Raw genomic sequence first — 20,943 nt, forward strand, 5'->3', positions numbered from 1 at the left:
TCTGTTCTTCGATGCTTCAAGAAGATCGCGCACATTGACATGCTTATCTCATTGCTTTTACTAGTGGAAACATTTTCTCTTTATCTACTCTGTCCAGATCACTCAATTTTAAATACCTTTATCAGATCTCCTCTCAATCTTCTTTTCCAACTTCTCCAATTTTTCTACTTAATTGAAGTTTCTCATTCCTAGAATCAATTTTCATGAATCTTTCAGCACCTTATCTAATGCTTTCACATTCTAAAGCATGGTGTGTCAAAGTACCAGATCAGAACCCCGAGGTATGGCATGAAGCCTGGCTAGACTACAACTGTTTTTCTATTTTGGTATTAGTGTGAGGATGAGGTGTTTCACTCCAGGTGTGATTCTATTGACATACTAGGGGAAGCTTTCAAAGTAAACTTTATTTAACAATACAGTTTAACTGTAACAAATTAATTAGCTTAACTTTTACCAATTGAAATACTTAAAACATGACAAGGAAAAAGCATTAGTCATAGCTAGGCTGTAGATCAACTTAATACAAGGCAAGTGATCTTGCTTTACATTCTAGCTATTACTGTAATACTAAATTCTGCACCCTGTCCTTTCCTTTTCTCCTATGTACTTAATGAATGGTATGCTTTGCCTGTACAGCAAGAAACATTACTTTTCACTGCATATCAATACATATGACATTAATAAATCAAATATCAGTCAATCACCTTAGGTGAACGGCGGAGTAGGCTTGAGGGGACAAATAATTCATTCATGCTCCTAATTCTGAGTGCATGTCCTTCCAAAAGGCATTTGATAAAGTGCCACACAACTAATTTGTGAGCGAGTTCATAGGATAAGAGGGATAGTTGCAACGTGACCTCAATGCCACTTTTCTATTTGCCATCCCCATCATCCTGACTCCCCTGCCAATTAAAAGTCTACCTTAGTGTTGAATATATCTAATGACCCAACCTCCACTGCGAAGGAGCAGAATTCTACAGACCAACAACCTTCAAGAGAACATAAATTCTCTTCAGAGTCTTAAATGAGAAACCTTTAAACTGACTTCTTTGTTCTAGGCACCTCCCTAAGGGGAAAATTGCTCTCAGCATCCACCCTCATTTACGTGCTTCAACAAGATCATTGCTTATTCTAAACTCTAATGGGTACAATGGTTGGACTCTAGGAAGTACAGAGGATTGAAGGGGCCTTAATGTGCATGTCCAGAGACCTCTAAAGACAGCAGAACAGATAGAGGTAGCGGTTAGGAAGGCATCTGGGATTCTTGCCTTTATTAACTGAGACAGTGAATATAAGAGCAGGGAGGTTATGATGGAAATGCATTAAACACTGGTTAAGCCATAGCTGAAGTCCTATGTGCAGTTCTGGTCACCATACTGTAGGGAGTGATTGCATTAGAGAAGGTGCAGAGGAGATTCACTAGGCTGTTGCCTGTGCTGGAGTATTTCAGCTATCAAGACAGATTGGATAGGCTGGGCTGTTTTCCTTGGAGCAGAGAAGGCTGAGGAGGGACCTGACTGAGGTGTAGAAAATCATGAGCAGCATAAATAGGGTGGTTAGAAAAAAACCTTTCCCCTTAGCAGAGGAGTCAATAACCAAGGAGCATAGATTTAAGGTAAAGGACAAGTGGTTTAGAGATGTGAGGGAAAGCTTTTTCACCCAGAGGGGGTTGGGAATCTGGAACACTGCCTGAGAGGGTGATAGTGGTGGGAACCCTCAACATTTATGTAGTAGTTAGATGAGCATCTGAAATGCCATTGCATACAAGACTATGGACCACGTGCTTGAAAATCAGATTAGAATAGATAGGTACTTGATGGCAGGCACACACGAAGGGCCTCTTTCTGTATTGTAAAACTCTGACTCTACAGGCCTAATCTTTCCTCATGAGATAACCACTTCTCATCATGATCAGTTGAATGAACCTACTCTAAAAAGCTGTGTATATGCTAAGGAGATGAGGAGGAATTTCTTCTTTCAGAGGGTAGTGAATCTGTGGAATTCTTTACCACAGAGGGCTGTTAAGACTGGATCGTTAGGTTTGTTCAAGGCTGAAATCGATAGGTTTTTAATCAATAAGGAATCAAGGGTTATGGGGATAAGGCAGAAAAGTGGACCTGTGGATTATCATTTTAGATCAGTCATGATCTCACTGAGTTGCACAGCAAACTCAATGCTCCGCTCCAACGTCTTACAGAGACCAAAAGAGTACTCAACACTCCACATAATACCTCTAAGAACTTGTAAACTTCAGCAACATTCCCACACTTCTATATTTAAATTCCACTTGTAATAAACACCAAATTCCATCTGTCTTCCTTATCGCTCCATATTGCTTATTGCTTCATTCCTTATTACTCCATACTAACCTTTTGTGATTCATGTACCAGCACACCAAAATCCCTCTGTACCTACTGGGTGGTAGTCTCACCATTTAAATATATGCTGCATTGCTATTATTGTCAAAATGGACAAGTTCATATTTTCCCACATTATTCAAAGGTCGTCATCTGCCACCTAACAAGTTTCTTAACTAGGTCTTTAGTTTTGCAAACTTTAATATAGCCTAATGGAGGAACCTTTATTGAATGCCTTCTTATAGTCCATATAGGTTACATCCACAGATATTCCCCATGTCTATTAATTCAGTTACTTGCTCAAAACAAAAATCAGTTAGCTACCTTTTGGGTGTTAATTCCAATTTACAAATCCATATTGGCACTTTCTAATCAGTTCAAATTTTTCCACATGCTCAGTCGCTCTGTCCTTTAATTATAGATTACAATAACTTCCTCACAACAGATGCTAGACAACAGATCTAAATTTGTGGTTTCTCTCTGTCTCTCACCTTTCTTAAACAATGGAGTTACATTTGAAACTTTGCAATCCATAGGAACAATTCCAGAATTTGGGAGGTTTAGAAGAATACAGCTGAAGCAGCTACAATTTTCTCATCTACTTCCTTTAAAACCCTGTAGTGGAAACCTTCAGGTCATGGGAATTTGCCAGTCTTACATGCCATTTTTTCTAATAACGTTTACTTTAGTGTTTACTTTAGTGAGCTCCAATTTTTAATTCTTTATTAATTTCTCCAAAATGGTAAGTATAATTTCCTCTTCCTTTATTGTGAATAATTATTCAACATAGAATCCCTGCAGTGCAGGAAGCCATTTGAGTCTGCACCCAAAACAATCCCACCTAGGCTCTATCTCCCACAAATTTACCTAGCTAATCCCTCTAACCTTCACATCCCAGGGCACTAAGGGGCAATTTCAATAGCCAATGCACTTAACCCACATGCACATCTTTGAAAGTGTCTGCCATTTCTCTATTTTCATTTATAATATTACTGCATCTATTTTTAAAGGCTCAGATCACCCATTTTCTCACTATCAAAACAGTTAGACGTGTACAATGGGTGTCGAGGGATATGGACCAAATGCAGACAACTGGGACTAGCTTCAGGGTTTTTAAAAAAAAGGGCAGCATGGACAACTTGGGCCAAAGGGCCTGTTTCCATGCAGTAAACCTCTATGACCCCATACACCCCTGACATACTCTCTTCTTTTTTTGTTGGAAAAGAAATACAAAAGTGTGAGAACACGTACCGACCAACTCAAGATGGATACTGGAATCTGAAAAGCAGAAAATGCTGGAAAACCTCAGCAGGTCTGACAGCATCTGTGGGGAGAGAATAGAGCCAACACTGAGTCTAGATGACCTTTCATCAGCATGTAACAAAGGGTCTGACAAAGAGCCAATTAGACTCATAGCATGAGTCTCCCCACAGATGCTGTCAGACAAACTCAAGAACAGTTTCTTCCCTGCTGCCATCAGACTTGTGAATAGGCCTACTTTTTATTAAACTGATCTTTCTTGACAACTTATAACACTACACTCTGCACCCTCTCCTTTCCTTCACGCCATGTACTTTATGAATGGTGTGTTTAATCCGTATAGCGTGCAAGAATACTTTTCATTGTATCCAATATATTGGCAATAATAAATCAAATTGCCCTCATCAAAAAAAAATGCAGTAAATTAAACACAATTTATCCTCAACAAATAAATGATGGCTTCACTTAAATAACCCACATTTATTCAGTGACTAATAATTTTGCCCTGAATTATCTTTTAACAAAAGCTCTCTCATCACTTAGGTTAAAGTTAGGAATACCCTGAAACCATGGTCACTACCGAAACCCGACATCCCGATTCTTCGGGTTACCTTTCAGCTGCTTTATTCGCGTCAACTCCTCATCCGAAAATCCTGCCCAGCCAGCCATACCTCGCACATACAATCAGTGCAAAACCTCAAGAGGAGGCCGGCTGCTGCAGAAAGGAGACCAGGTTAATGGGGGTTCGAGGGAGGTGGGCCTAACTCCAACAGCAAGCCAGTGCGCATGCTTACTTGGGACACGTGGCACTCACATCGCCTCCGCTTACGTCACGGAAGCCGCCGGGTTGCTCCGTCCAGTGACGTTAATGTGGGCGGAGCTTCCTTAACGGCCGGCGATGCGTGACACGTGACCAACTGTCGTGGAAGGAGACGGTTTTGTGGGGCACAGGCTGTTCACCAAGTGGATGGGGGTGAAAATTGTCCGGAGTGCTTCGTTCAAACCAGTTGGTCAAGCGTAGGGAAAACACGTAGTAAGTTGATTGAGTTGGCTAAAAGTAGCCAATTTAAGGTTGCGAAGTATTTCTTTGAGTCATGAAGTTCAACAATTAAAAATCTGATAAAGACAAAATACTGCGGGTGTTGGAATCTGTCTGTCAGGCCGGCTGAGATTTTCTGGCACTTTTGAATTTAAAAATTGAATTGTGTACAGGACCTGTGTGGAATATAGGGATGCTGTCAGAACAGACCCTTTTTTATTAGTGGTACAAGCAGGCTGACATCAACACTGCAATGAAGTTACTGTGAAAATCCCCTAGTCCCCAAACTCTGGTGTCTGTTCAAGTATACTGAAGGAGAATTTTTAGCATAGCATAATACATCTAATCAAAATGTCTTTCAGACTCTGGGAGACTGAATCAGTGGTTAGCACTGCTGTCTCACAGCGCCACGAACCCGAGTTCAATTCTGGCCATGGGTCACTGACTATGCAGCATCTGAATGTTCTCCCCAAGCCTGTGTGGGTTTCCTTTGGGTACTCTACTTTCCTCCCACAGTCCAAAGGTGTGCGGGTTAAGTGGATTGGCAATGCTAAATTGTCCCTAATGTCAGGGAGATTAGGAGGGTAAATATGTGGAGTTACAGGGTTAGGGTCTGGGTGGGATTATTGTTGGTGCAGGCTTGATGGGCTGAATGGCCTTATTGTGCAGTGTGGGGATTCTTTAAAACTGGAGGAAACCCACACAGACAAGGGGGGGATCAAGTAGACTCTGCACAGAGTGACCTAAGCCAGGAATAGAACCCAAGTCTCCGGCGCTGTGAGACAAACCTGAAGATGCCTTTATGTTGCCCTTTTTAAGTTAGTGTGAAGTGACTTGAGATGCATATTAATGCAAACTTTTTGATTGTATTTTTTTCAGTGTGATGCTTATATTGGTTCATAAGCATTGACCATACTTAATTGTCCTGTGATTCAGATTGGGTGGTGGCGAGCTCCTTCTTGAATGGCTGCAGTCCATGTGGTGTAAGTGCATCCACAGGTGCTGATAGGGATGGAATTCCAGGATTTTAACCTAGTGACAGTGAAGGAATGGTGATTTGTTTTCCAAGTCAGGATGGTGTGAGACTTGGGGAATTTGCAGGAGTTCTTAGATGTCTACTGCCCTTATCCTTTTGGGTGATAGAGATTTTGGGTTTGGAAGGTGCAATTGAAGGGAGCGTTGTGAGTTGCTGCAGTGCATCTGTCTTGTTGATGGTACACTGCTGTTGCTCTGCTGGTGGTAAGTTGGGTGATGATCCAAACAGGTCAACACTGTTTTATTGAATTCTTCTGAACAATACCTTTGTTGCTGTCACTCAACTTCAGTTGGCTGAAACATTCTCTTCCAGTTCCCTACTTTTATCTGGACTATATCTTGTTCCTTAGGAAGCTTGCCACTTTGCATCTCCCTTGTTCTGTTGAGCTTCTCCTGGCAGAGTTGAAAGCTGTTCACTCCTGAGTGATCTGTTTTCAATTGCTCTAATTCCAATTAAAAATAAAACTTTTAAAAAACGTATTTTATCCTTACAGGGCCCCAGTTGCTAAGCAACCACTGCTAGTTTATTTATTCTTCATGCCACAGGCCTCCAAGCACAATATAAATACAACTGGATCCAAAACCAATCCCCACACATATAAACATCTTTGTCCAGTATTCATCTAACTATAGGTTTTACTCTTCCAAGCACAGAAACATTAAACTCAGGCCGCTTAAATCTATATCTCATTTCAAAGATCAAGGAAAATTACAGCACAGGAACAGGCCCTTCGGCCCTCCAAGCCTGCACCAACCATGCTGCCCGACTTACCTAAAATCCCCTACCCTTCTGGGGACCACATCCCTCTATTCACTTCCTATTCATCTATTTGTCAAGATGCCCCTTAAAAGTCGCTACTGTGTCTGCTTCCACTACCTCCTGTGGCAACAAATTCAGGCACCCACTACTCTGTGTATAAAATCTGCGTCGTACATCTCCTTTAAACCGTGCCCCTCACACCTTAAACCTGTGCCTCCTAGTAATTGACTCTTCCATTCTGGGAAAAAGCTTCTGACTATCCACCCTGTCCGTGCCCCTCATAATCTTGTAGACTTCTGTCAGTTCACCCCTCAACCTCCATCGTTCCAGTGAGAACAAACCAAGTTTCTCCAATCTGTCCTCATAGTTAATGTCCTCCATACTAGGTAACATCCTGGTAAATCTTTTCTGTATCCTCTCCAAAGCCTCCACATCCTTCTGGTATTGTGATGACAAGAATTGAACACTATATTCCAAGTGCGGCCTAACTAAGGTTCTATAAAGCTGCAACATGACTTGCCAATTTTTAAACTCAATGCCCTGGCCAATGAAGGCAAGTATACCTTTTTTTCTACCTTCTCCACCTGCATTGTCACTTTTAGTGACCTGTATACCTGTACACACATCCCTTTGCCTATCAATATTCTTAAAGGTTCTGCCATTTACTGTATATTTCCTATCTGTATTGGAATTTCCAAAATGCATCACCTCACATTTGGTAATTAAACTCCTTCAGCCATCTCTCCACCCAAGTCTCCAACTGATCTATATCCTGCTGATATCAGCAAACAAAAGCCTCAACTTCCACAGGATGGAAGCAGTGAGGATTTTATCAATTGATTTATTTTTGTACAGTGCACAACTATTTCCATGATTTGCACAAGTTACAAGGACACTGGTACTATTACACTTCTTTAAGGAGAGGCTATTAAAACACCACTTGTATGGTGAGAGTTTGCAAGCACCTGAGCTGAAACATAGTAACAACTGTCAATGTGGTGGTGTCCCTGAACTTCATTTTTCTCAGATGAAAAAAACCATGACAATAATTCCTGTAGAAGTTTTTCCACTTTGTAAAGTGTAATATTTCACAGTGTTGTTCTCTTCCAAGAGGTGGTCCCCATGGGTCCCTGGGGTGGGGACTGTTCTCGATAAAAGGGGTGAGAGAAGAGTTGGAATGAATTACCTCTGCTTCCTACTCAGGCCCAATTACTTCAGTAGAAGTTAATATCGGGTGCATCGTACTATGGGAAGTGAAAACAATTGCTTCTATTTTACAACCTTGATCAAGCAACACTCTTATTCTAAAGTGTCTAAAGTGAGCTTTTTAAGGCTGGGATGCAATTTTACTTTGCCAAAGGAGAATAAATCTGCTCTTCAGATTAATTGGGATCCTGGTGTCCAGTCTTCTATAAGATCTCCTGAATGTGCTGTGTTGCCTTGCTTTACTGATAAGTTTACTTCCTCAGAAAGAAAGCATTCTGCCTACCATTGGGCTCAGGTGCTCAGACTTTACTGTAGGATGGCGATTGGATTAGAAATATAAATCATAATCAGCATTTGTGTGTTTTCTAAAAAAATCAGAAGTTATACAAAACAAGTTTGTCCATTGTTTGATACTGTTAGAAGTGGTTTGTCAGAAAAGCCAAAAGGATTAAAATTGCAACAATTAAAAGCACTGATGATTTCTAATGAATACCATTACTAATAAAGCAACTTTCTTGCTATTGTTGAATGTGTTATTTTATTCCAAATAAATTAATATTCAAAGAGTAGAAGATTTTGTAAATGTTTGTAAACAGACAATGTGGGGATTTAATGGTGATGTCACTGGATTAGTAATCCAAAGGCCTAAACTAATACTGTGGAGACATGGCAGATGATGGAATTTAAATTCAATTAATAAATCTGGAAGTACATCTCCATAGTGGTGACTACTACCATCAATTGCCATCAAAATCTGTCTGGTTCACTAATGCCCTTTAGAGAAGGAAATCTGCCATCCCTACTTGTCCAGTCTACATGTGACTCCAGGCCCACAGCAATGTGGTTGACTGTAAAAGCTGTCTGAAACGGCCTAGCAAACCATTCAGTCTCATTAAACTGCTACAGAGCCCAAAAGGAATGAAACCGAACGGACCACCAAGCATCAATCCAGGCACTGGATTGTGTGCTACCATAGCGCGGGGAATTATAGGCCGGTTAGTGTAACGTCTGTGGTAGGTAAAATGTTAGAATCCGTCATTAAGGAGGAAATTGCGAGGCATCTTGAAGGGAATTGCTTGATAGGGCGGACGCAACACGGTTTCATTAAAGGGAAGTCGTGTCTGACAAATTTACTGGAGTTCTATGAGGATGTGTCTAGGGCAGTGGATAGAGGAGAGCCGGTGGATGTGATCTTTCTGGATTTTCAGAAGGCGTTTGACAAGGTACCTCACAAGAGGTTATTGCAGAAGGTCAGGGGACATGGAGTTGGGGGTAGGGTGTTAGCGTGGATAGAGGATTGGTTGTCAAATAGGAGGCAGAGAGTGGGGGTCAATGGGTGCTATTCGGATTGGCGGTTGGTGACTTGTGGGGTGCCCCAGGGGTCGGTGCTGGGGCCTCAGCTATTTACCATTTATATAGATGATCTGGAGGAGGGAACCGAGTGCAGGGTGTCGAAATTTGCTGATGACACCAAGATTGGGGGAAAGGCAAATTGTGCGGAGGGTGTGGAGAGTCTGCAGAAGGATCTTGATAGGCTGGGCGAATGGGCCAGGAAATGGCAAATGGAATTTAATGTTGGCAAGTGTGAGGTGGTCCACTTTGGTAGGAAGAATGGTAGGAAGGACTATTACTTACGTGGCGAAAAACTGCAGCAGGCGACGGTGCAGAGGGACCTCGGGGTCCTTGTGCATGAGTCGCAAAAACCCAGCTTGCAGGTGCAGCAGGTGGTCAGGAAGGCAAATGGGATGCTGGCCTTCATAGCGAGGGGGATTGAATATAAAAGTAGGGAGGTCTTGCTGCAGCTGTATAGGGCATTGGTGAGGCCGCAGCTGGAGTACTGTGTGCAGTTTTGGGCGCCGCACCTGCGCAAGGATATTTTGGCCCTGGAGGGAGTGCAGAGGAGGTTTACTAGGCTGATACCGGAGTTGAGGGGATTGAGCTATGAGGAGAGGCTGAATAAACTAGGCTTGTACTCGTTAGAGTTTAGAAGAATGAGGGGAGATCTCATTGAGACGTATAAGATGATGAATGGGATGGATAGGACAGAGGTGGAGAGACTCTTCCTGCTCAAAAAAGACAGTAGGACTAGGGGGCACAGCCTCAAGATAAAGGGGAGGCGGTTTAGAACGGAGTTGAGGAGGAATTTCTTCACTCAAAGGGTGGTGAATCTCTGGAATTCTCTGCCCGTTGAAGTGGTGGAGGCTGCCTCGCTAAATATTTTTAAGAAGCGGGTTGATGGGTTCTTGATAAGAGAGGGGATTAAGGGTTATGGGGAGAGGGCGGGAAAGTGGAACTGAGCCACAACAGATCAGCCATGATCTTATTGAATGGCGGGGCAGGCTCGAAGGGCTAGATGGCCTACTCCTGCTCCTATTTCTTATGTTCTTATGTCTTTGCTTTATGTTAATGAGCAAAAAAAACTATTGAAATTCATTGCAATTAACATCAACGGTTAATCAGTCACTGAATGGAGAAGCAAGACTGCCAAAACATCAATTTAAATGAAGACAACCTGCAAAATGTTCCTGGGTTTTTTAACGAATACAGTTGCATCAAGGCAAAGAAGTTTGCTGGCCAGCTCAATCACTGGCCAACCCAGTTCATAAGAAAAATAGGAGCAGGAGTAGGCCATCCAGCCCTTCGAGCCTGCCCCGCCATTCAATAAGATCATGGCTGATCTGTCGTGGCTCAGTTCCACTTTCCCGCCCTCTCCCCATAACCCTTAATCCCCTCGCTTATCAAAAACCCATCAACCCGCGTCTTAAAAATATTTAGCGAGGCAGCCTCCACCACCTCAACGGGCAGAGAATTCCAGAGATTCACCACCCTTTGAGTGAAGAAGTTCCTCCTCAACTCTGTTCTAAACCGCCCCCCCTTTATCTTGAGGCTGTGCCCCCGAGTCCTACTGTCCTTTTTGAGCCGGAAGAGTCTCTCCACCTCTATCCTATCCATCCCATTCATCATCTTATATGTCTCAATGAGATCTCCCCTCATTCTTCTAAACTCTAACGAGTACAAGCCTAGTTTATTCAGTCTCTCCTCATAGCTCAACCCCCTCAACTCCGGCATCAGCCTAGTAAACCTCCTCTGCACTCCCTCCAAGGCCAAAATATCCTTGTGTAAGTACGGCGCCCAAAACTGCACATAGTACTCCAGCTGCAGCCTCACCAATGCCCTATACAGCCACAGCAAGACCTCCCTACTTTTATATTCAATCCCCCTCGCTATGAAGGCCAGCATCCCATTCACCTTCCTGACCACCTGCTGCACCTGCACGCTGGATTTTTGCAACTCATGCACAAGGACCCCGAGGTCCCTCTGCACCGTCGCCTGCTGCAGTTTTTCGCCATGTAAGTAATAGTCCTTCCTACCATTATTCCTACCAAAGTGGACCACTTCGCACTTGCCAATGTTAAATTCCATTTGCCAGTTCCTGGCCCATTTGCCCAGCCTATCTAGATCCTTCTGCAGACTCTCCACACCCTCTGCGCAATTTGCTGTTCCACCAATCTTGGTGTCATCAGCAAATTTCGACACCATACACTTGGTTCCCTCCTCCAGATCATCTATATAAATGGTAAATAGCTGATGCCCCAGCACCGACCCCTGGGGCACTCCACTAGTCACCAACCGCCAATCTGAATAGCACCCGTTAACTCCCACTCTCTGCCTCCTATTTGACAACCAATCCTCTATCCACGCTAACACCCTACCCCCAACTCCATGCCCCCTTACCTTCTGCAATAACCTCTTGTGAGGTACCTTGTCAAACGCCTTCTGAAAATCAAGAAAGACCACATCCACCGGCTCTCCTCTATCCACCGCCCTAGACACATCCTCATAGAACTCCAATAAATTTGTCAGACACGACTTATAAGAACATAAGAACATAAGAAATAGGAGCAGGAGTAGGCCATCTGGCCCTTCGAGCCTGCCCCGCCATTCAATAAGATCATGGCTGATCTGTCGTGGCTCAGTTCCACTTTCCGGCCCTCTCCCCATAACCCTTAATCCCCTCTCTTATCAAAAACCCATCAACCCGCTTCTTGAAAATATTTAGCGAGGCAGCCTCCACCACTTCAACGGGTAGAGAATTCCAGAGATGCACCACCCTTTGAGTGAAGAAGTTCCTCCTCAACTCCGTTCTAAAACGCCCCCCCTTTGTCTTGAGGCTGTGCCCCCTAGTCCTACTGTCTTTTTTGAGCGGGAAGAGTCTCTCCACCTCTATCCTATCCATCCCATTCATCATCTTATATGTCTCAATGAGATCTCCCCTCATTCTTCTAAACTCCAACAAGTACAAGCCTAGTTTATTCAGCCTCTCCTCATAGCTCAACCCCCTCAACTCCGGTATCAGCCTAGTAAACCTCCTCTGCACTCCCTCCAAGGCCAAAATATCTTTGCGCAGGTGCGGCGCCCAAAACTGCACACAGTACTCCAGCTGCGGCCTCACCAATGCCCTATACAGCTGCAGCAAGACCTCCCTACTTTTATATTCAATCCCCTTCGCTATGAAGGCCAGCATCCCATTCGCCTTCCTGACCACCTGCAGGCTGGGTTTTTGCGACTCATGCACAAGGACCCCGAGGTCCCTCTGCACCGTCGCCTGCTGCAGTTTTTCGCCCCGTAATAGTCCTTCCTACCATTCTTCCTACCAAAGTGGACCACCTCACATTTGCCAACATTAAATTCCATTTGCCATTTCCTGGCCCATTCGCCCAGCCTATCTAGATCCTTCTGCAGACTCTCCACACCCTCCACACAATTTGCCGTTCCCCCAATCTTGGTGTCATCCGCAAATTTCGACACCCTACACTCGGTTCCCTCCTCCAGATCATCTATATAAATGGTAAAAAGCTGAGGCCCCAGCACCGACCCCTGCGGTACTCCACTAGTCACCATCCGCCAATCCGAATAGCACCCGTTGACCCCCACTCTCTGCCTCCTATTTGACAACCAATCCTCTATCCACGCTAACACCCTACCCCCAACTCCAAGTCCCCTGACCTTCTGCAATAACCTCTTATGAGGTACTTTGTCAAACGCCTTCTGAAAATCCAGAAAGACCACATCCACCGGCTCTCCTCTATCGACCGCCCTAGACACATCCTCATAGAGCTCCAGTAAATTTGTCAGACACGACTTCCCCTTAACGAAACCGTGCTGCGTCTGCTCTATCAAGCAATTCCCCTCAAGATGCCTCGCTATTTCCTCCTTGATGACGGATTCTAACATTTTACCTACAACAGACGTTAAACTAACCGGCCTATAATTCCCTGCCGTTTGCCTGGCACCCTTCTTAAACAACGGCGTAACATTAGCCACTTTCCAATCTTCCGGCACTTCCCCGGAATCCAGCGACGTCTGGAAAATAACCACCAAGGCATCCACTATCACCTCCGCCATTTCTTTCAGAACGCTTGGATGCATTTCATCCGGTCCTGGGGACTTGTCCACAATCAGTCCCTCCAGTCTGTCGAGCACCGCCTCTCTAGTAACAATAATATCATTGAGACCCTCCAGTCCTACCACCTTTCCATCGCTAACACCCGGCAAATTATTCACGTCTTCCTCCGTGAAGACCGAAACAAAAAAGTTATTCAACTCCTCAGCCAGTTCCCCATCCACTACCACTAAGTCCCCCCTCTCATCCTCTAAGGGTCCAACGTTCACCCTAGCCAGCCTCTTCCTTTTTATATATTTATAAAAACTCTTGCTATCCTTTTTTATATTAAGCGCTAGCCCAGCTTCATAGCTTCTCCTACCCTTCTTTATCAACTTCTTTGTCAATCTTTGTTGACATTTAAACCTCTCCCAATCCTCTTCTCGCCCACTACTCTTAGCTACTCCGCTTTTAATTTAACACTTTCCTTCACCTCCTTCGTTATCCACGGCTTATTACCTCTCCTCCTACGGTCCTTTTTAACCATTGGAATAAATTTCTGCTGAGCACCAAGAAAGATCTTCTTAAAGATCCTCCACTGCTCCTCAGCAGACCTACCTTCCAACGTGCTCCCCCAGTCAACATTCGCCAGTTCTTCTCTCATCCTACCGTACTCCCCTCTGTTCAAACAAAGGACGCGTGTCCGGGAACCCACTTTCTCCTCCTCCATCTGCACCAGAAACTCCACCATACAATGATCACTCTCCCCAAGAGGATCCTTCACCACAAGGCCCCTAATTCTACCCGCCTCATTACATAACAGCAGATCCAAGATAGCTCGCTCCCTCGTCGGCTCCAACACACACTGTTCAAGGAAACTATCCCGGCAGCATTCCAAGAACTCCTCCTCGAGCCCACCGCGTCCAACGTGGGTCGACCAATCAATATGTAGATTGAAATCCCCCATAATTATCGCCGTTCCATTCCTGCACGCCGCACTTATTTGCGCGTTAACAGCCCGCCCCACCTCCAGATCATTATTGGGGGGCCTATAGACGACACCCACCAGCGTCTTCCTCCCTTTGCTGTTCCTAACCTCCACCCACAACGATTCCACTTTCTGCTCTTTGGTTCCTATATCATCCCTTGCTACCACCCTGATGCTATCCTTAATCAGCAGAGCTATGCTCCCCCATTTTTCCTCCCGCCTATCCTTCCTAAACACTTGATACCCCTGGACATTCAGCTCCCAGTCCCTGTCACCTTGCAGCTACGTCTCTGTAATGGCCACCAGATCATATCCATTTGTGTTGATCTGTGCCACCAGCTCATCCACTTTATTCCGAATGCTTTGTGCATTCAGATAAAGTGCCTTCATCCCAGCCTTCACCTGGACCCTATTTGCCAGAACGCCACCGACCATACTCAGGCCCCCTACTCCCTTTATTATTGGGACATCCTCGGCCTCTTCCCTTACCTGTACCCTCTCCTTAACTTTAGACCCCGTAATGTCACCTACCCTCGCACCCTCCCCGCCCCCAATTAGTTTAAAGCCCTGTCTACAGTCCTATTTACACGATTCGCCAGGACTCTGGTCCCAGCACGGTTCAGACCAACCCCATCCCACCCGAACAGGTCCCACCTACCCCAATACTGATGCCAATGCCCCATAAATTCAAACCCATTCCTCCCACACCAATCCCTGAGCCACCCATTCACTTCCTTAATCTTATCAACCTTACGCCCGTCTGCACTCAGTTCAGGCAGTAGGCCAGAGATAACCACTTTGTTGGTTCTACTTTTTAATTCCATTCCCAGCTTTTCATACTCCCTCCCCAGATCCTCAGTTCGCATTTTGCCTACGTCGTTGGCACCCACATGTACCACAATGACTGGATTCTCACCGTCCCACTTCAGGTTCCTCTGCAGCCCAGATGCGACATCCCGGACCCGAGCACCAGGCTGACAACACACCCTTCTGTGCACTTTGTCATTGTGACAAAGGACAGTGTCAATACCCTTAACCCCACTATCCCCAATTACTACTACGTTCCTTTTCACCTTCTCTTTGCCTGTGTCCTGCGTCTGCATCACTGTACTGTGTGCAGTTTGCTCACCAACCTCACCTCCCTCGTTCTCGTCCAGACTGGAAGCAAGAACCTCAAACCTGTTATGCAGATTGAGAGGCTGAGGCATCCGCTTCCCACCCTCCTTCCTCTGCTCCCCACCCTCCTTCCTCCGCTCCCCACCCTCCTTCCTCCGCTCAGCAGTCCCCTCTTGTTCCTGACCCTTAGAGTTAGCCAGTCTAGGGGGGTGGATGTCACTTGCACCCCATTGACAATGGCACCCTCTCTCCCCCTGATGAGCCTCAGTGTCTGTAGCTCAGAGGCCAGCTCATCTACCTTGAGCTGGAGCTCCTCCAGCAACCTGCACTTACTGCAGACATGGTCACTAGGAAGGACCCTGGGGTCCACCAGCTCCCACATCATACAGAAACAACACATCACATGCCCCTCCATTATTCACTGTAGTAATATTGAAAATTTCCACACGAACTTACCTGGCCCTTTTGCTCCCAAGCCCTAGTAGCTCACTCTGCTTCCCTCTCATTCTGCTGCCCGCTCCGACGCTGCCCGCTGTCTGCACCAGGCCTCCTTTTAAACCTGGCGCTGTTTTAAAGCCTGCTCCCCCACAACTCCCTGCTATCCACTCCCTTAGAATTCTTAAAGCGGTAGATACAAAAAGCCCGCAAAAATGCTTTTAAATGATTTAAACAGTTCTACAAGGTAAGTTCTTACTACAAAAGTGCTTTTAACTTATTTAAACAGGTTTTTAACAGGTAATTTCTTATCTGTCTCTCTGCTCCTTCACTCGTCTGATGGCATTTCAGTGTTGCAATTGAAGTAACATGCTGCATCTTTCTGCTTTTGTGTATTCTGTTTAAAAAAATTATTAATTTTAGCCAAATGCCTTTGTCCTGATGGTTGGAAATTTAAATAATTTTGACATGAACCTGAAGAATATGAATGACAAAATTTATTCATCCAGGCACATTTTGTCAGAGACATCATATAAAGGTGTAGTTCTGGCTTAAAAGAAATTTGTTTCAGTGATGTAACCTTCCAGCTCATCTAATATGTCTTTTTCCTCAACTAAGAATTCTGCCCCACCCACTGGGTAGACAGGGCTCTCAAGTGTCTGACCCACTTACTGCACTTCAGCTCTGACCCCTTCCCCACTATTTCTGGTCCACTCCTCAATCACCCTTAATATCTGGAAGCCTTCCCATAAGCATTCTTCCATGCAAGTACAGAAAATAAATGTCTGCTTTTGTACCTCCTCTTTCTTCACCATGCAATACCCCAGACACCTTCCAGGTAAAGCAGTGATTTTTTTTGTATCTATTGGAACAGAGGACTTAAGAGCAGGAGTAGGTCGTTCAATATTTCTTTCTTCTTTTGATTTAGTTTTGTGTATTTGCTGTTCACAATGTAGTCTATTTGGGGAAATCAAATATAGATTAGGTAATCACTTCGCAGAACATCTCTATTCGGTCCACAAGTATGACCTAGTTCCGGTTGCCTGTCATTTAAATTCTCCACCTTGCCCTCACATTGACATCTCTGTCCTCAGCTTCTTGCATGTTGCAGTGAAGCTCACTGTTAGCTCGAGGAACAGCATCTCATCTTTGACTAGGCACTTTACATCCATCCAGTCTCAACATTGTGTTCAACAATTTCATACCTTAAATCTCTGTATCCATTCTGTTTCTTGTTCTTTGCACATTTTGGTCTTATCTTATTTTTCTCTTATTTTTGCTTTTGCCAGTCACTGGCATTTTGCCATTCACACTACCTCTAGACATTTCCCCTTTATTTGTCCCACTGCCACTCCCTTTTGTCCTGCACTATCAACTCTTGTCACTTAGTCTCACCTGTCACCTCCCATGACCATCACTGACATTCCCCTCTTATTTCCATCCCCATTCTTTCATTTGTTTAAAACGCATAAATCTGAAAGACTTTTCATAAAGATGAAAGACCATTGACTTGAAATGTTTATTTCTACGCTGATACTGCATGACCTGCTGAATATTTCCAGTATTTCCTGCTTTTATTTCGGATTTCTTGCAAACGCAATATTTTGCTTTTGTTTGAAGAAAATCTGATCCATGTCTTCCTAAGGTACTAATACCACGTGGAGAAATACTTCAATGGTTAACCTCCAGTGTCATGTTCAAGTACCATTTTTCATTTGCGAACTTTTACAGAGAACGTTGGCAGATTATTCTACCATTAGGGGCATCACTGCATTTGATAATAGCTTTTGAATAGAGGGGGCGATATAATTAGAATTTGGCTATCTGTCGGTTCCGGCAAGAAAAATGGAGTGAATCCCGCCAACGCCTCTGGCGTAATTTCAGATTGAATCTTGAAGCTCACGAACAAAAATTTTTATGGCTACAAGAATCGCATTGTACTCGCTGTGCCTCCCTCTAATTCGTCTGTCCCTAGTCCAATTAACCACAGCAATCACTGGGAAACCCATATAAACAGTTGTCCAGCACTTGTTCTAAATCGATTGCAGATAATGGCAGCCAGGAAGCTTGCACCTTGATTCTTAGAGGGGGACCTCAGCAGAATGTTGGATGGAGTGCAACAAAGGCGGCAAACACTCTTAACCCCACTCCAGGACACGGCCTCTCACGAAGATCACCACCCCCGCCAGGGATGTAGTGGCAGCCGTGGTAAGAGCCGGCTCATTGCAAAAGAGCGGGGGGCAGCAGTGCCGCAAGAAGATCTTCGCTCAACCAAGGCAAATGAGCCGTGTGCGGTCTTCCAGTGGACACCCTTGCATATTCCTCGCAGCTCCAATTTCATCTCTCACCCAGCCACCTCAGGCTTTGCGAACACCTATAAGGAGGCCTCCCCCCCTCTCCACCACCCCCCCCCAACTGCTCGTGACACTCCAGCTGCCACTCAAGACCCACGCTTGCCACATCTCATCACTTCCGCTTACCTGTGTCACCACAGGACAAAATCAACTACAACAAGCATGAACAAGTGCATCCAGCCAGAATAATGCCAGAGATCAGTCCCTCATGCCATTTACAAAGAGAGCACTCGAACTGACCAGAAAGGAGGAAGTGTGCCTGCGCTGATTTTGATGTGGAGGCAACAGACAAATATGAGAATCCTCAAGACACCCTGTTATTCTCCAAGTCTCAAGTGAGGAAGCAATGTTCCCTCCTTTATCACCTGTGATGCACTAATGCCATCTCCCTTCTCTTGTAGGCAAAGCAGTAGAGCAGGCCGAACCATCCTTATGCCCCCTTGGACCCAACAGACACGAGCAGCTCTGAATGAGACTTGGACTCTGTTGTTGAAGAGGCTTCACAGCTGTCACCCGCACCCAGCACCATTGTAGATATTCACACCTCAGTGGGTTCACTAAGTATACAGGCTTCTGGGCCATGCATTGGTGAGCACCTCACAACTGAAGCTCCACAGCAGGTGGAAGCAGGGATGTCCCAGGGAACTGGCATTTGGTGCCAGAGGCCAGGACTCTGGGCCCCTGACCGATGACTTGGTCTGGACATTCCAGAGATGATGGAACTGCAGAGGCAGAGTCGTGAGCATCAGGAAGGGGTGAAAGCATCCTTCCTTGGACTGCGAGGCCGACTGGAGGAGTCCAGTTGCCTTGTGTCCGGGGAAATGGTGCTGTCATTCCAGTGCAATGAGGCCAACAATGCAAGAATGGCATCCACGATGGAGACTTTGGTGCAGAAAGTGCACTCCATGGCAGGAGTTGGCCGCACCATTGTTCACTTAATGACCTCCATATCTGACAGCATGAATCCCATGATGCAGGGTTTCAACTGCATGGTGCAGGTACTGGTGGGAATCCATGAGTGTCTGTGCCAGAGGACAGTGGCGCTTCTGGACCTCACTCCATTTGCCCCTCTATCCACGGTGGTCCACCGGGCACCTGAAGCAATGAGGATGGTCTGGTTCACAGCCTGGGGCCTTCCACCCATGAGACCCTATGGATGTCCAGCCTATTTGAGACCCTCTCCCAATGAGAGACATTCCTCCACTCCCACGTACCAATGAGGGCAGCACAGACATTGCAGCAATGCCTGAACACAGACCAGAGCACTCAAGGTTCAGGCCCCTCAGGAGACACCCATCAAGGTAATCTCAAGGAATGGTGTGGATGTCAGCAGGCTTCCTCAATCTCAGCCACAGATCTAGCTTTGGCTATTAAGTTGGCATGCTGGACTCCTCAAAGGATTGGCAGTTAATCGCTCTGGGTATAATGTTCATCTTGACAAGACACAGCTAAATCTTGAGAGGTAATTAGCTTTACAATAATTCCCTAAGGGGCAGCGTTATTCTTCTGGGTCATTAATGTTGCCCATAAACTGCTTGCATGAGAACAATAAACACCCTCTCACTGCTGTGCCTGACAGAGAGTTCGCAGAGAAGTGAATTTAAACCTTCTTTCCTGTAGTCCCCCTGACCTCTCACTATTGACAGAATGAGAGTTTTGGGTTGCACTGCATTGGCCCTCACCTAGTGAGAGGGCTTTCCATGCCTCATGGGGCAAGGTAGCTCCAAATCACTGATACACTCACATTGCCATTATGCTTGGCCTCTCACAAAGCAGGATATTCCAGGGCCTAATAGTTGCACCCAGTACTGCCCCTCTGCTGTGGCTGCCTCCCATCCAATTTGCAGCTCCCAACAAGGAATTGCATCCACTGGGCTACTGCTTGAACACTAACCTGGCATGGACAGACTGGGAAGTGATGCTGCTTGGCAGTCAGCACATTCTCTTGGTGCAAGGGGCAACCTAATATAAAGGGAAGGTAAAGCCTCTGAGCCACTCACCCACACCCCCCCAAACTCTCCAAAGGTGAAAGTGACCCTCACCCTTGGCCCTGAGCTGAACTTCTGTGCATCCCCAGCATTCTCCCTGGTGCCCCTTGAGTGTTGGACTACCCGAGAAGTAATGGCTGCCTGTGTGCTTACCTCTGAGGTCCCCCCTCAAAAGTGAAGACACCAGGTTCACACATTTTTAGATCTGTTGTAAGTGGTGCCCATATAACACCATGCTGGTGCCTGCTGAATATTCAGCATGGCCTCAATAACTGGCCTCAGTGCTCACTAATAAGATGTTGATGCATTCAAATTAGGTTCTTGCTCTTCCCTCATGCATTCCACATTATGCCGCCGATGAGGTTAGTTCATAATTGCAACTGTGATCTTTCTTGTGAGATTCACATTTTTTCAAACTCTCTGTATTTTCAGCTGTTATTTCTAGAGTGAACTCAAGATCCCACCCACACACTTTTACTATTCAAGAACCACCACAGAATGGAAAGCTGGCAGAGGTTTCTGTCTCCGGTCCATGGGCACCAATGAAGAATATGAAACTACTACCAATGCCCTGGCTGGAATCAGATATGATGTGGGTATGCCGGCGTTGGACTGGCGTAAACACAGTAAAAAGTCTGACAACACCAGGTTTTAGTCCAACCTATTTATTTGATAATATACTCGCAAGCTTTCGGGGTTAGCCCCTTCGTCAGGTGACGAAGGGGCTAACCCCGAAAGCTTGCGAGTATATTATCAAATAAATAGGTTGGACTAAAACCTGGTGTTGTCAGACTTTTTACTGGAATCAGATATGTCAGCACAGAACAGTGATTGAACCTAGAGGCTTCCTCGTTTGTATAGCTTAGCAGCTAAATAGCAGTTCACTAATACTTTCCTCACACAAATACTCTTTTACAGCTTAAAGCAAGCATGCACCCTTCATAATTGGCTGCCACTTGCAAATGTTCCCATTACTAAAAGTTTGTTATTCTAGCTAACAGAAACATAAGAGCTTAATCAGG

At 45.2% G+C, this 20,943-nt stretch overlaps 1 protein-coding gene across 2 annotated transcripts in view; it reads right to left on the reverse strand.

The window, feature by feature from the left end:
- gorab (golgin, rab6-interacting) overlaps positions 1-4,382 on the reverse strand; it is a 37,775-nt gene extending 33,393 nt beyond the window's left edge. For both annotated transcript variants that reach the window (XM_080195687.1, XM_080195688.1), the window contains exon 1: positions 4,229-4,382. In XM_080195687.1, the coding sequence (XP_080051813.1) occupies positions 4,229-4,286 (58 nt within the window). In that variant the 5' untranslated portion in view covers positions 4,287-4,382. The remainder of the gene's footprint in view (positions 1-4,228) is intronic.
- Positions 4,383-20,943: the final 16,561 nt, after the last annotated feature.

Source organism: Carcharhinus amblyrhynchos, chromosome 9, assembly GCF_965287045.1.
Source record: "Carcharhinus amblyrhynchos chromosome 9, sCarAmb.v2.hapA, whole genome shotgun sequence".
NCBI lineage: Eukaryota > Metazoa > Chordata > Chondrichthyes > Carcharhiniformes > Carcharhinidae > Carcharhinus > Carcharhinus amblyrhynchos.